At 40.2% G+C, this 14,283-nt stretch overlaps 1 protein-coding gene across 2 annotated transcripts in view; it reads left to right on the top strand.

The window, feature by feature from the left end:
• The window catches only part of MED14 (mediator complex subunit 14), a 70,737-nt gene extending 59,952 nt beyond the window's left edge, over positions 1-10,785 (top strand). The window contains exons 25-31 of one of the 2 annotated variants that reach the window (XM_032426565.1): positions 523-705; positions 1,654-1,889; positions 3,861-4,040; positions 4,552-4,659; positions 6,726-6,851; positions 7,413-7,605; positions 10,174-10,785. In XM_032426565.1, coding sequence (XP_032282456.1) covers positions 523-705; positions 1,654-1,889; positions 3,861-4,040; positions 4,552-4,659; positions 6,726-6,851; positions 7,413-7,605; positions 10,174-10,247 — 1,100 coding nt within the window. In that variant the 3' untranslated portion in view covers positions 10,248-10,785. The other variant, XM_032426564.1, reaches the window with a different exon arrangement.
• Positions 10,786-14,283: the final 3,498 nt, after the last annotated feature.

Genomic DNA, 14,283 nt, shown 5'->3' with positions numbered 1-14,283 from the left:
AGTTGCTGCTTTCAAAACTTGATTCTTGGTTCATTTTTCAGTCAGTGTAGCATTTACTAAAGAAAGAAGAGGGAAAATTTCCCTCTCCTCAGCCTTGAATAGAATGAAAAACATAATTTGTCAGGTTTACTTGAAAAATATAAGATTTCTGCCCTGAAGTGAGCTTTGAGATTTTTTTGATTAACATTTTCAAAGACGTTTGCAAATGGGTTTTGAAAATAGTAGGTTGTTGCATAGTGTAAAGTAGATTGTTACACATTGCATATGTTGAAGCTTGTGTGAAGGTAAATTTTATCCTTTCTCATTCTGTATTTTTCTAATTTTGTTTCATGTTAAAAAGTACGTAAACTATACAAAATAGACCTTCAGATGTGCCATATGAAGAAGCATCATACTTCAGTGAAATAGCGAAAAGAAAAATAAAATGAGCACCTTGTAAAGTGTCAAGCATTTCAGCACCGTCAAGTACTTTTCAGTTATTAAAATACAGGTTTTGAAAACCATCTGTTCACTTGTTTACAGGGACCCTGGACCCTAGTTCTCCATACACTATGGTGTCACCAAGTGGACGAGCCGGGAACTGGCCAGGGTCTCCTCAAGTGTCCGGCCCCTCACCAGCAACACGCATGCCTGGAATGTCACCAGCCAATCCATCACTACATTCTCCAGTTCCAGATGCTTCTCATTCCCCTCGAGCTGGAACAAGTGAGCGTCATCACCATTTTTGTGTTGGTTTTAGTCTAACCTCCAGATGACCTATTTTTTTTCCATCCTCATATTTGACGTTGTGACCTACTTGTTAAATGAGGATACTTAATAACTTAAACTTTAATCCATTTAGTAAATTGGTTAACGATAGTTAATTTGCACAGTTAAAGCAAAATATAAGAAAGGGAAATGTCTCCTCCAGAAGTCTAGTGAGGTGAGCCCCAGTACCTTTGTTATGTCTACTAACTTAGCTGCAAAACTAGACCTTGAGGGACACCTAAAGTTAACTGACAAGGTTGTACAAATTAACACAGAACAGAATTGTGCACATATGTTAGTTAGCTTTGCCAGGTAACGTTTAATGACTTAGAACAGCAATCTTATTATTAGCTCACCATTCTATAGGATGGCGATTTGGGCTAAGCCAAGCTGGGTGATTTTTCTAGGCTCTGCTTTGCTCACTCATGTGTCTGTGGTCAGCTCCTGTGTGGGCTGGGGCCTGGCTGGTCTAAAATGGCCCCAGCCGGTGTGGCTTCCTCTGTTCCATGTGGTCTCATACTTGATCACAGGTTTGATCACCTGGTGGCTGGACGGGGTTTCAAGAACCTGAGTGAAATCCTAAATTTGCAGCCGGTACCACGTCCCTTCCACTGCATTCTTTAAGTCACAGCAAGTCACAGGGCCAGCCCAGATCCCAGGAAGAGAAATAGACTCATCCCTCTAAGGGCTTGCTACAAAGTCACTTTGTAAGGAACCTAGCTACAGGGAGAAGAAGAACCCTGGCCATTTTGCTAAAAGGAAGCTAACATGTGATTGTTAAGCCACAAGGAGTAATGAAAACAGTATGGATTGCTTTAGAATATCAAAGATTTATAATAAAAGCAAAACAGAACAGTGGGACTGTATGTATTTGTGACTGAAATGACATGTTTTCCTTCCCAAAAGGTTCCCAAACTTTGCCAACAAACATGCCTCCACCTCGTAAACTACCTCAGCGCTCCTGGGCAGCCTCCATACCTACCATCCTCACTCACAGTGCCTTGAACATTTTACTGCTGCCCTCTCCAACACCAGGCCTTGTGCCTGGCCTGGCAGGTAGTTATCTTTGTTCTCCGCTTGAGAGATTCCTTGGATCGGTCATCATGAGACGGCACCTTCAAAGAATTATTCAACAAGAAACGGTATGGGTACCTAGTGAACTCCTCAGTGATGGTTGTTGAAGGCGGGTGCTGATAAGTTGCCCCACAGAACAGCATCTGAACTAAAATGATGTTCCCTCACTTCCTTTAACTAGCTCGCTGGAACTGTGCTTTCCACCCTGCTCTAGCATTAAAAACGGACTCCACTGTTTTCTTTTCCATTCTTAGGTTAACATGTTCCTGCGTTTTATAGTTTGCTGTGCTACGGCTAACGGGCCCAGAGATAGGTCCCACAGGGTCCCCACAGCACCATGGGACAAATGCTCCCAGGATCTGCCTTTGCAGAGAGTAGCATACAAGCAACTATGGGCCTTCTGGAATCCCCTTGCAGGCAGGCTGACTTTGAATCGGATTCTCCATTGAAATAAAATTATTTTTGATCACAAGGTTGAAAACTCCTTTTTAAATTCATGAACAACTGAACTGATTTAGAAAAAGTCAGAAAAAGACGTGTCCTGTGGTGATACCCTCAGGAGATAGTTCAGAGTTGATAGCCCCAGCTCTGGAGTCTGACTCTCTGGGTTTGTACCCAGGCCATGCCACCAGCTAGTACAAGCTTAGGCAGATCCCTTTACCTTTTTGATAATGGTAGATAATAATATTTACCTAACTCATAACAATTGTGGGAATTCGAGATACTTCATATAAAGCCCTTAGCATAATGTCTTGGTATTATTCAGTATCTGTTAGTTATTTATAACTCTTGATATATGTATGTGTTAATGAGGTAGAATGGTGAATGTTTGAAATATCTACTCCACGGATGGCACCAAGCTATTTTGCAACCTTTATATTCAGATTTGAAAATAATAGAGGTTTTAACATAAGTTGAATAAATTAGCATTTTATAAAATGATTATTATGAGACCTGTGATCTACCCTCCCTCTGCCACTTACAAGCCACGTAAGCTTTCAGCTCTTTGAACCTCATTTTGCTCATCTGCATAATCAGTATGTTACGATAGAGCAGGGGTCAATAACTACTGGCCCTGTAGTGGGGAAGGCAAGTCCTATGCACCACCTGTTTGTAAATAAAGTTTTACTGGAACATAGTCACACCCATTAATTTATGGATTGTCGGCAGCTTTCAACTACGATGGCATCATTGAGTAGTTGCGACAGAGACCATGTAGCCTAAAATATTTATTCTCCATTACTTTACAGAAAAATTTACCAACCCCTGGGCCAGTGTAAGGTCCCAATCCAGATCCAACATTTTGTAATGGTACTCTTTATTCTTTTCTTCTACTGTGCCATTTTTTAAAAACTTCTTACGGAAAATTTTAATCATATATAAAAGTTGAGAGTATAACAGTATAAGAGAGTATAATGAACTTCTGTGTTCTCATCACCTACCTTCCAACAGTGAACCCCTGTCAATCATGTTTATTCTATAGCTCCTTCCCCAGGTGGTTTGACAGCAAATCCCAGACATTGTTTCATCCATGAAGACAATTTCTTTATCATCAGATAGCTAGTTGGTGTCCAGATTTCCCAAGTTGTCACGGTTTTTACAGTCTAAAGCAGAACCCAGACAAGTCTTTAAGTCCCTTTTATTGTTGAAGCAACTATATCTGTTGTCTTGTCGAGTTTCTCACAGTCTGGATTTTGCTGATTGCGTCCCTTTGGAATTATTTAACATGTTCTTGTGACCCTCACATTTCTATAATATTGGTCCACCCTGCAGATCTAACTACCGAATTCCAGCTCAAGTTTGTTGTTGTTTTACGAGAATATTCCATAGGTTGTGTTCTGTTCTTCCATTGAGAGGCACATAATGTATAGTTCCTTCTTTGGGATGTTAGCAGTTCATGGTGCTCAGTGCCTAGATATTTTTGTTTGGGAACGGGTATCACCTTTTAGTTGTTTTCCCTCTGAAACAGTTCTCTGAGCAACGTTTTCATTTCCTCTTTGTCTTACATACTAACTTGATGCATCCTTCATGTTTTGCAGCTGCAGCTGATAAATTCCAACGAACCTGGAGTGATCATGTTTAAAACTGATGCCCTGAAATGCAGAGTAGCCCTTAGTCCCAAAACCAACCAAACACTTCAGCTAAAAGTGACACCTGAAAATGCAGGACAGTGGAAACCCGATGAACTTCAAGTTTTGGAGAAATTCTTTGAAACAAGAGTATGTGTTTCTTAATGCATAGTTTTAATACGGGCATACCTCGTTTTATTGCTTCGCAGATACTGTATTTTTTACAAACTGAAGGTTTGTGGCAACCATGCATGGAGCGAGTCTGTCAGGGCCGTTTTCCCACCAGCATTTTCTCACTTCATGTCTCCTTGTCACATTTTGGTACTTCCCACAATATTTCAAACTTTTTCATTATTATGGTGCTCGATGATTGTGACTCACTGAAAGCTCAGGTGGTGGTTAGCATTTTTTAGCAATAAAGTATTTTTTAAGATAGGTACATTTTTTTAGACATAATACCATTGCACACTTACTAGACTACAGTATGGTGTAAATAAACATAACTTTTATATGTACTGGGGAACCAGAAAACTTCATGCGATACTTGCTTTATTGCGGTGGGCTGGAACTGAACTCCCATCTCCAAGGTATGCCTGTACAGTCAACAAAAGAGAAGAGTCAAAGTAGAATGCGGAGTAACTTGCTTTATTCATCCCTGTAGGTTGCAGGACCGCCATTTAAAGCCAATACTTTAATAGCCTTCACCAAGCTGTTAGGAGCTCCTACACACATCCTCAGGGACTGTGTGCATATTATGAAGCTAGAGCTGGTAAGTTACAGTGAAATGCATACTTCTGTATATAGCAAGCTCTCTGAAGAGGTTGGAGTTGGTGGGAGCAGTATTTATCAGTTTTCACCTATTTATGTACTTCCGTTTTTCTCTTACACTCTTTTTATTTTTTAAGATTTTATTTATCTTTGAATAGGTAACACAGTCCTCCTGTATCTTTTGACCTGAGATCAAGATGTGATACGGGGGAAATTTCCCATCTATCCCTATCCAGGTGTCTAGTCTCCCTCCCCACAGGCAACCCGAGTTACCAGTGGCTTACCTCTTAGAAAAGCAAATACATTTAATTCACTCTTCCTGCTCCTGGATACTGAAATGATGTTCCCATGGCTTCTTTTAATACTGTTATGGCTTCGTTTTTTAAATTACTTATTTATTTAAATTTTTGATCCATTTAAAATATACCTTGGTGTCAAATGTGAGGTGTGGATCTAGCTTTTTCAGATGCCCCCCAATTGACCTAATGTCATTTATCAAAAAAAATCTGTCCTCCCTGGGGAGGTGAATTCCTCCTCTTTCCTGTGAAAGTATACAGTATGGAATCCAGGTTGTGGCTGATTATATTTTTCCAAGCCTACAGGACTTGGGTTCAAATGTTTCTAGGATTGCTTTGGGTAATTCCAAATACCTCCTTTTTCCAGTCGGTGTTTTACTGCTAATGCTGGGGACAGCAGTGTTCCTTTGCTAATAGTCTCAACATTTGGCTTCTGCTCTGGTAGCCTATAGGAAATAGTATTTATAGCAAAAAGATACCCATTTGAGTTTTTGAAGGAGTAAGTATTCATGTGGCTAAAAAAAAGCACCCTTTGCGGGGGGCGCTTGGGTGGCTCAGTCAGTTAAATGGCTGGCTCTTGATTTCGGCTCAGGTCACCATCTCAGGGTCCTGGGATCGAGCCCCACGTTGGGCTCTGCACTCAACAGGGAGTCTGCTTCGGGATTCTCTCTCTCCCTCTGCCCTTCCCCCTGCTCGCGTGCACTCTCTCTTTCTCTAAACTAAATAAATACATCTTTTAAAAACAAAACAAAAGGGGCGCCTGGGTGGCTCTGATGGTTAAGCGTCTGCCTTCGGCTCGGGTCATGATCTCAGGGTCCTGGGATCGAGCCCCGCATCGGGCTCCCTGCTTGGTGGGGAGCCTGCTTCTCCCTCTCCCTCTACTGTTCCCCCTGCTTGTGCTCTCTTGCTCTCTTTGTCAAATAAATAAATAAATAAAATCTTTAAAAAAAAACAAAAGAAAACACCAGTGAATACAGTTTGAAATTATTAACATAGTTTGACAAGTATGTTTTAGGGAAGGAGCTGGGAATGAGGCTGGGAAGTCTAGGTTGGCACCAGTTAAGAAGGGCCTTGAATGCCAGGTCTTGGTCCTGGCGGGGTAAGGGAAGGGAACAGCATGTGTCACTGCACATCACTAAACATTTGTGAGCTCGATTAGAACTGTGCTCGAGGACATTCTCCTGGCAGTGGTAGATGGAGGAACTGGGAGAGGCAGCCACTGGAAGAGACCGTTAGGGGCCACAATAGAAGTCATGAATCCTGGAGCTTGGTGGCATCCGTGAAAATAGAGAGGTGGGAACAGATGTCAGAGACAGCAGGGAAGCAGAATCCATAGTCCTTGGGAATTAATGGAGCGGGAGGGAAGGAAAGGGGAACATGTCACATAGGTCTGGAGTGGACTTTTCATGTAGGAACGTCACGTATGCCCTTTCTTTGAGATAATGTAGGCTGTCATCTTTATGTTCTGTTAATAATGGATTGTATAGGGACGCCTGGGTGGCTCAGTTGGTTAAGCAGCTGCCTTCGGCTCACGTCATGATCCCAGGGTCCTGGGATCGAGTCCCACCTTGGGCTCCCCACCCAGCAGGGAGCCTGCTTCTCCCTCTGCCTGCCAGTCCTCCTGCTTGTGCTCTCTGTCTCTCTCTGACAAATAAATAAAATCTTAAAAAAAAATAATGGATTGTATAAAATAAGATTCTGACCTTTCAGACTCCTCTACTAAAATGTAATTTTAAATGTTTATATGACTTTATCATGATTTCACGAACAGTTTCCTGACCAGGCAACACAGCTTAAATGGAATGTCCAGTTTTGCCTGACGATCCCTCCCAGCGCACCGCCGATTGCACCCCCAGGGACGCCTGCTGTGGTGCTGAAATCCAAAATGCTATTTTTTGTAAGTACCACCCAGCATGTGTGTGTGGGGGGGGAGGGGGTGGTGTGTGTGTGCGCACACGTGCACAAAACCCCTGAGGAAAAAGCATGCAAGGATAATAGAACAACTTTGGATTACTACAGAGTAAGTACCACCCAGCATATATATGTGTGTGGTGTGTGGTGTGGTGTGTGTGTGTGTGTGTGTGGTGTGTGTGCACGCGCGCACAAAGCCCCTGAGGAAAAAGCATGCAAGGATAATAGAAAAACTTTTGGATTACTACAGAGTTAACCGTCACTGCCAAACACAGGCTCAGATTCCTTAATTGTCAGTTTAGATGTGATGTACTGCCGGTTCCTTTAGTAATAACAGAAACGTATTGAACTAGATAATTGTGTGGCACGGTTGCATCGTTAACCATAATATTCAATTGTTTGTTACTTTTCTTGTCATCTCTAGTTTTCTTATGCCCGAGGTATCTTAATCTGATGGAGTAAATAATAGTACCTTTGATAAATGTAGGCAAATGTTTTATTTTCTTATTACGTTTTTATTCTCTTTGTATGTGTTGTGTGTCTTCAGCTTCAACTAACTCAGAAAACATCGGTCCCTCCCCAAGAACCTGTTAGTATTATAGTTCCAATCATTTATGACATGGCTTCAGGTACAACCCAACAGGCAGACATTCCCAGACAGCAGAACTCTTCTGTTGCTGCTCCCATGATGGTCAGCAACATTCTGAAGAGGTTTGCAGAGATGAACCCGCCACGACAAGGTACATGACCAGTAGATAATATTTTATTGCCTATATGTTATAAAAGTTCTTTTGACAGATTCCTCCTCCTTCCCTCTGCTCCCTCCTTACCCCGCTCCCCCCCCCCCAGTCCTAGTAACAGAGCGCTGATTGCTGTGGCCCTGTTTATGTCTGCCTGTCGCTTTCTTCCTTTCTCACTGGTTCTTCATTTTTGTCCATGTCTCTGCTGCCTGGACCTCATTTTTGTTAGTGATTTACTATTGGGACTGACCCAGTTGCTAATGCCAGAAGCTTGTATTTCTAGCACACATTGCCACAGAGCCGTAGGTTAGGATGATAGACTTTTTCATGGCTGTGAATTCCTGCCCTACCATCGATACCTGCCACTCTGTACATCACCAGTTGAAATGCATGTCGGTTTCTCATATTTCATGGTTCAATCATGAATAGAATATTATCATTCAAAGTTCTGTATCTTCTAAATGTTTTGTGAAGAATAAAAGCTGATACAAATGGCATCACTGCTTTTTGGGCTTCTTATATAAGTGTCAGGCGGGTGCAAGTGAACCTTTTCACCAAGTGCACAATGAAGCTCTCAAACAACATTTTCGAGGAACCCTGAATGTTTCTGGCAGGTAAACCAGGTCCCTTCCATACTGTGGTAGCCTACATGGAACACGCAACTCCTGGCAGTTTTGAATGTTTCGTCACAAAACCTAAAGCTCAGCAAAGAGAACTTTTCTTCCATTTTGCTTGTTGCTAATTTTAAGGAAATTAAATTTAAATTAAAATTTGCTTATTTCTACTATTAAGGAAGTCCTCTGTAGCTTTCTGCTTAGAGTAGTATGATAATAGAATTATGTTTTTAAATGAGGGAAAGTTGTTCTCTGAAACATTTTTTAGGTACCACAGTGTTAAAATTTTACTAGAAACAGGAATCATGGGAGAAATTATATTTTTCGCTGTTTATTTCTCCATATTGTATACAACATAGGCAAGTTTTCACTCGCATAGAGTTTACAAGGAATGCACCGGGCAGTAGAGAAGGGTATGCTTCTTTTGTTGTAAGACTTCTTCCACTTCTTACAGTATTCTGCTTTCATCCTTTGACTTATCTCTTCTTTCAGCTAAAAATAGGTCCTTCAGAATCGAAGTTTAAAGCTAAAATAATTTTCAAAGTAGCAGTCCAGTAGAACTTTGATGATAAGACCCTTCCTTCACAAGCAGATGATTATCATTATTATGTCTTGTGGAATTTACAATTTAAGGAAAGAATGTTTTGATCCTCTTGGGATCAAACACGTTTTTCTATCTGTCAATAATCAAAATGTGTTTTTGAAAAGGAAAAAGAAGGATATAACTTTTCCTTTTATTTGAGAAATTGTTGGGATGTTTTGGGAGTGTTTTTCTTTTTCCTTTTTTTAGTCTTTTTTTTTTTTATGTCTACCTTAGACTGGGCAAACCTGGGGTTTCATTTTTTTTCTGTACCGGTTGGAGGGAAGCTTGCAGTAGCTTGCACAGGGTCACTGCACATCCCACCCTTGGCCAGAAGGCCATTCTTCCCTCGAGGCCTCCCGTTCTCTCACTCGCGGCCACCGTAGCGTTAGGCCACGTACCAGGAAAGGGACCCAGCTTTTGATTTATATTATTTACAGCTGTTTGGGTTTATTATATTTAAGTCTATGTAATGTTCACAAGAAGTACCAGGCAGGGTCTCTGGGTTCTTTGAGCAAGGGGGAAATTGAAAGGATGAGTCATTAGCCCCCACCCCCAAACAAGTCTTGTTTTTGGATTGTCGGTGTGCCATACTTCACCGCCCCCCCTACCCCCTGAACCCATCACTTCCTCCCCTCCCAGTGAAGTGCTTTTAAGAAAAGTCACTCTCTTTTTATTAATTGATATTCATGTTGAACTCCAGAGGTTGATCATTTCCTTTACATTTGAGAAAACTCCAGTATATGTCATAGAAGTGCACTGCCCAGTATAACTGTCACTAACCTCATGTGGCTATTTAAATTCAAGCTAGTTAAAATTAACTAAAATTCAGTTCTTCAGGCACACTAGCTACATGACAGGTACTCAGGAGCCACAGTGCACATATAGAATATTTCCATCAGCACAGAAAGTTCTATTGGACAGTGCGATCATAGACATTTTTATCTGGCTTTTAAAGCAACATTAGAAGGACATCGTTGATGTTGTAACGGATGCATAAATCTAAACTAGATCTTTTCATTAGATTCAAAATACATAAACTGTCAGTAGTCTTGAAACCCAACTTTAAAGGCTTATTCACTGCTCCAGTGTTTCAGTGGAGAAACTCAAGGCATATCTCCTTAAATTCAAACCTAACTGGGACTTACCCAGAATTTCCCCATGAGAAGAAAAGCAAACAAAACCCGAACCAAGTATTTGATACTTAACACCAAAGCTTAATCCCCAATAACCTGTGCAGTTAAAGTTTAGTCTTTTATTTTGACCCTTGAAGTTCTTGCTGATTTTAGATTTAATTATCCCTACCCCCACCAGTGTGTTGACAGCATCTTTCCTGTATTGCGAATAGCTAATGACCATTTTTCTCTGTTGCAGGTGAATGCACAATATTTGCAGCTGTTCGTGATTTAATGGCTAATCTTACACTGCCCCCTGGTGGGCGTCCATAGACACTATTGTTTTTAAACCAGGAAGGCTGACAAATGAGACAAAACAGCAAAAAAAAAAAAAAAAAAAAAAAAAATCTGAATTTAGCCTTCAGTTTAAAAAAGGACTTTTTTGACTTTAAGAGCTAATATTCTAAACTGGCAAAAATTTTCAGGGTGCACTTCTTTCATCAAAAAGACCATCAGTCTTTTTTGTATAGTGAACTTGTATAGTGTGTTTAAACGGGACACATTTCAAACTAGGTAAAACATCGGTGTCCGCTTGCCAGTAATAGATTTAATATTGTTTTATACTATAAAGTTATGGAAATGCCAAACTTGTTTATTTAATTGTTTCCTTATGTTTTGGGTGTAATAGTCCTTTTTTTGGTTTTTGTTTTGTTTTTTAAGGCAGGTCTGTCATTTTTGAATACTGTAAAACTGTGATAAACTTTATATTGAAGCTGTATTTTAATATGCCCGCTTTGAATCCTTACATGAAAATGTTCTGGGAGTTGTTATAAACACATCCCAAAGAAGCAATATTTAATAAAACTAGGTTTAAAAAAACAAAAAACAAAAAACAGTGACACTCACTTGTGTGTATATCAGCTCTATAGACTTCTCCTGGCCTCCCTTCATCTTTCACCTGGTGGGGCCAATAATTAATTTCTAATGATACATGTCTGAAATTTGACCAAAAACATCATCTTTGTTTCAAGTTTAATTTATTTTCTTCGAACATTCCTAACTTGACTGGTGGTGAATGTTTAGCACCGTAGTTGTCTTTTAGTGTAGGATTTGGGTAAAAAAGAAGGTGAACCCGTCTTTGAGAAGAGACAATGAGTAGTTCATATTGATCAAGGATCCCAAATACTGCAATCATTCTCATCTGTTGAAGATACGGAAACTTTTCTGTTAGGCAAATTTAGTTTACAGGATACTTCTGCATACAGCATGAATTAGGAAACCTAGAACTTGAGTGTTCCACCCTTGCATGAAATTTCTGTGACATTTCTTTATCTTGCTTAACTTCTCCCCCCTTGCCTTCCCCACCACACTTGGGGTTCTAAACAGTCCCACCTTAATTCATTGTCAACAAAACGGTAAAATGTTTTGCTTGGAAGAAACCTGGTTACAGTGCCCTCACTTTGAAGAATCCAAGATCCAGTGCCCGTCCAGGGTCAAGTGGAGTTTCTGGTACTGACACATCTCAGCAGAGTGTCTTTTTGGAGCACCGTGCTGTCTCTCCCAGTGAGTCAGGGACTTTTTTAAGCTTCAGAGAATGTGATCAGAAGCAAAGGTCTTCTGGTGACCTAATGTTATTTGGGAAGGTTTTTTATATGATAATACTGTACTGAGTTATCTGGTCACTGGAATATTGGCTCTCCAGTAAACTGTAGATGCTCTAAGTCCACTTTAAGGTGATTTGAGCTTCTGTTAACTATCAACTACCAAATTCTAATTTCAGGCATCTCACTGCAGCTATGTCATATCTGTTCTCAACTTCGCTTGATTCTCCATTCACTTCTGGTCAGAGTCGAGGCCTTCTTTGCCTTTCTTCGGTGTCTTATTTCTACTGTTATCCCCTGCTTCTCGCCCAGCTCTACCGCTGTTCAGGAGCAGGTGACTGGACTTTATCCTTCCTTTAACTTACCTTTATCCTTCGGTTTTCGGTTCTCCTTACAATGGGAATCACATCAGTTTGGCAATCTAACATGTCTTTATATCAAGGGTCAGCCCTTTTCTGTCGGGAGCTGAGTCCTTTCTTTCATGTAGAAATCTACATGTATATACAAGAAATGTATTTTTATCTGCAGGATAATACTGTCTCAAATTTTATGAAAAGAGTAAACTTTCCGGGTATTCTCCTTTTTAAGTGTGGTTTTGAAACGTTAATTGTATTTTTTAAAACATGATGCATTCAGTGGATACTTTTTTCCTGATTATAACTCATCTCTGAATGCCTCGTGCAAATCAGAATAGGATTCAGTGAGCAGAATTTGCTTTCGATGCTTAAGAATAAACCCATGAATATGAATTTTGATATGTTTGGTACTTGGAATTGGTATATACTTTATTAAAGCTTGAAAACACTAGCATTCAAATCTTAGGTTTCAGCATAAACCATGTCTTTTGCCTCTTTTGTTACCCAGGTTCAATCAAAGGGACGGGATGCCCATAGTGATTTTTTTTTCTGATAGGTGGTTGGGGTCTTTTAAGGTGTTTTCGATGTGATTTTAGTAATCTCGGTAATAAAATTTATACAAGTTTCAGAGAACTACCAACTCTCTCTAGTTAATTTGCACGGAGATGTTTTGGATAGTAGTCTGGTTTAGCATTAGTTTGATCTCGAAAGAAGAAATTGGTCCTGATTTGCCAACTTCTTTTTTTCATTTGCTGAAATGCCATTTCAGAATGTATAGAAGTACTTTCAGAATTAGGAAGAAAGTGAAAAATTCAACAGAACATATCAAGTTATTAATAGCAGGGGCTGAACCTTATGTTTGAAAGTTAACTCTGAGCTAGTGCAAGCAGAAACTAAAATATACATGATTTGAATTTAAATACCACTAATAACTTGTTGCAGTTAATACAATAACTCATTCAGCCACAGGATACTAACCGTTTGTTAGTCATTTGGACCATTATTAATTCGGTAACTTCAAAAAGTAAAATTTTGCTACTCAATTCAGAATCCAATTTCTACATTAAAAAAGTTCCTTTCTTTCATGATTTTTCCCACAAAGAACTACCCATTATATTTTACTTTAATCTTTATTATCCAAGTTCTTGGTATAAAATCAATATACAGAAAATTGTAAGAGAACTTATCAGGAAACTTAAAGGACAGAAAGGAAAACTTAATATATATTTCATTATTTCTTGGGGAAGTTCCTTTTTCATTTGGTTTGATGGGAGTGGACAGTATGTCTAAGGAAATGATTTGAAATTTATTTAGGGTGGATTTAGTATTGAGGTTATTAAGAAAAAAGCAGCAGAGGTCAGCCAGCATGCTGCTGCACAACCCCAGGAGACTTCCAAGTAGCCAGTGATTTGTTCAAATACCTTGCCCAGGAATATGACAGATTGGTGGAAGGGCACGTTTAGATCAATGTAAAAATAATAGCTAATATTTACTGAGAGCTTACTATTGCTAGGCACTGTCCTAAGTATTTCAATGTGTATTTAATCCTCACAACTCAGTGGGGTAGGTGGTATTATCCTCCTTTTACAGATGAGTAAACTGAGGCCCAGAGAAATGAAGTAATTTGCTGATATCAAAATTAAGTTTAAGATCAAACAGTTAAAAGGGGGCATTTTAAATTCAGAGCTAGAGCTCCTACATACTTGTGCCACTTTGCTCTTAACCACGAAGTCAGGGGAAAGTTTTGTTTGGACTCTTCCCCCAGAGCCCTTTGACTACACACAATTTTAACACTCTTCCAAGCTCAAGAAGCTCACTAAAACGCAACTAAAACTGAGAGGACCTCTTGTCATACAGAGTTGACAGTCCATTGCCTTCTGATCCTCATGGCACTTACTTGGAAGTTAACTAAGACTGCCTTATGTAAGAAGCACTAATTATAACCAAGAGTATTAAGTAATGGTCTAAGCTGGATTCTTCAGGACCATAGTGGAAGAAGCCCTTATCCGGCTCCGGGCGGTGCAGCCCTCCACAGAATCCAGGGGATGCGTCGGCCTTTTCGCTTCTGCTAGATGGCCCAATGGCGGATGTTTTTGAGCTTTGTGTCACCTTGGCACTGCAGACGCATGGTAGATGCGTGCTGCAGGTAGCCAGCGGTCACACTGCACTAATACTCTTACTTGCTACAGCCAATCTGTTGGGCTTGGGGACAAAATAAACTTTATAGAATTGTATAATGCAAGGGACATAATGTAATTCAAAAAGTGTGCGTTGAGCATCTTCTGTATTTTTACAATAAAAGAGCACACAGCAGGAGAGGGAGTCGAATCGGGGACTGGCAGGGTCTCAGTTTGGGGGAACAGACAAGAGGGCGTTAAGAGTTTCAGGTACAAGCTCTCTGGGCAAGCACGG

The sequence above is a fragment of the Phoca vitulina genome, unplaced genomic scaffold (genome assembly GCF_004348235.1).
Source record: "Phoca vitulina isolate PV1807 unplaced genomic scaffold, GSC_HSeal_1.0 scaffold35, whole genome shotgun sequence".
Taxonomy (NCBI): domain Eukaryota; kingdom Metazoa; phylum Chordata; class Mammalia; order Carnivora; family Phocidae; genus Phoca; species Phoca vitulina.
This window is presented reverse-complemented; position numbering and strand designations above follow the sequence as displayed.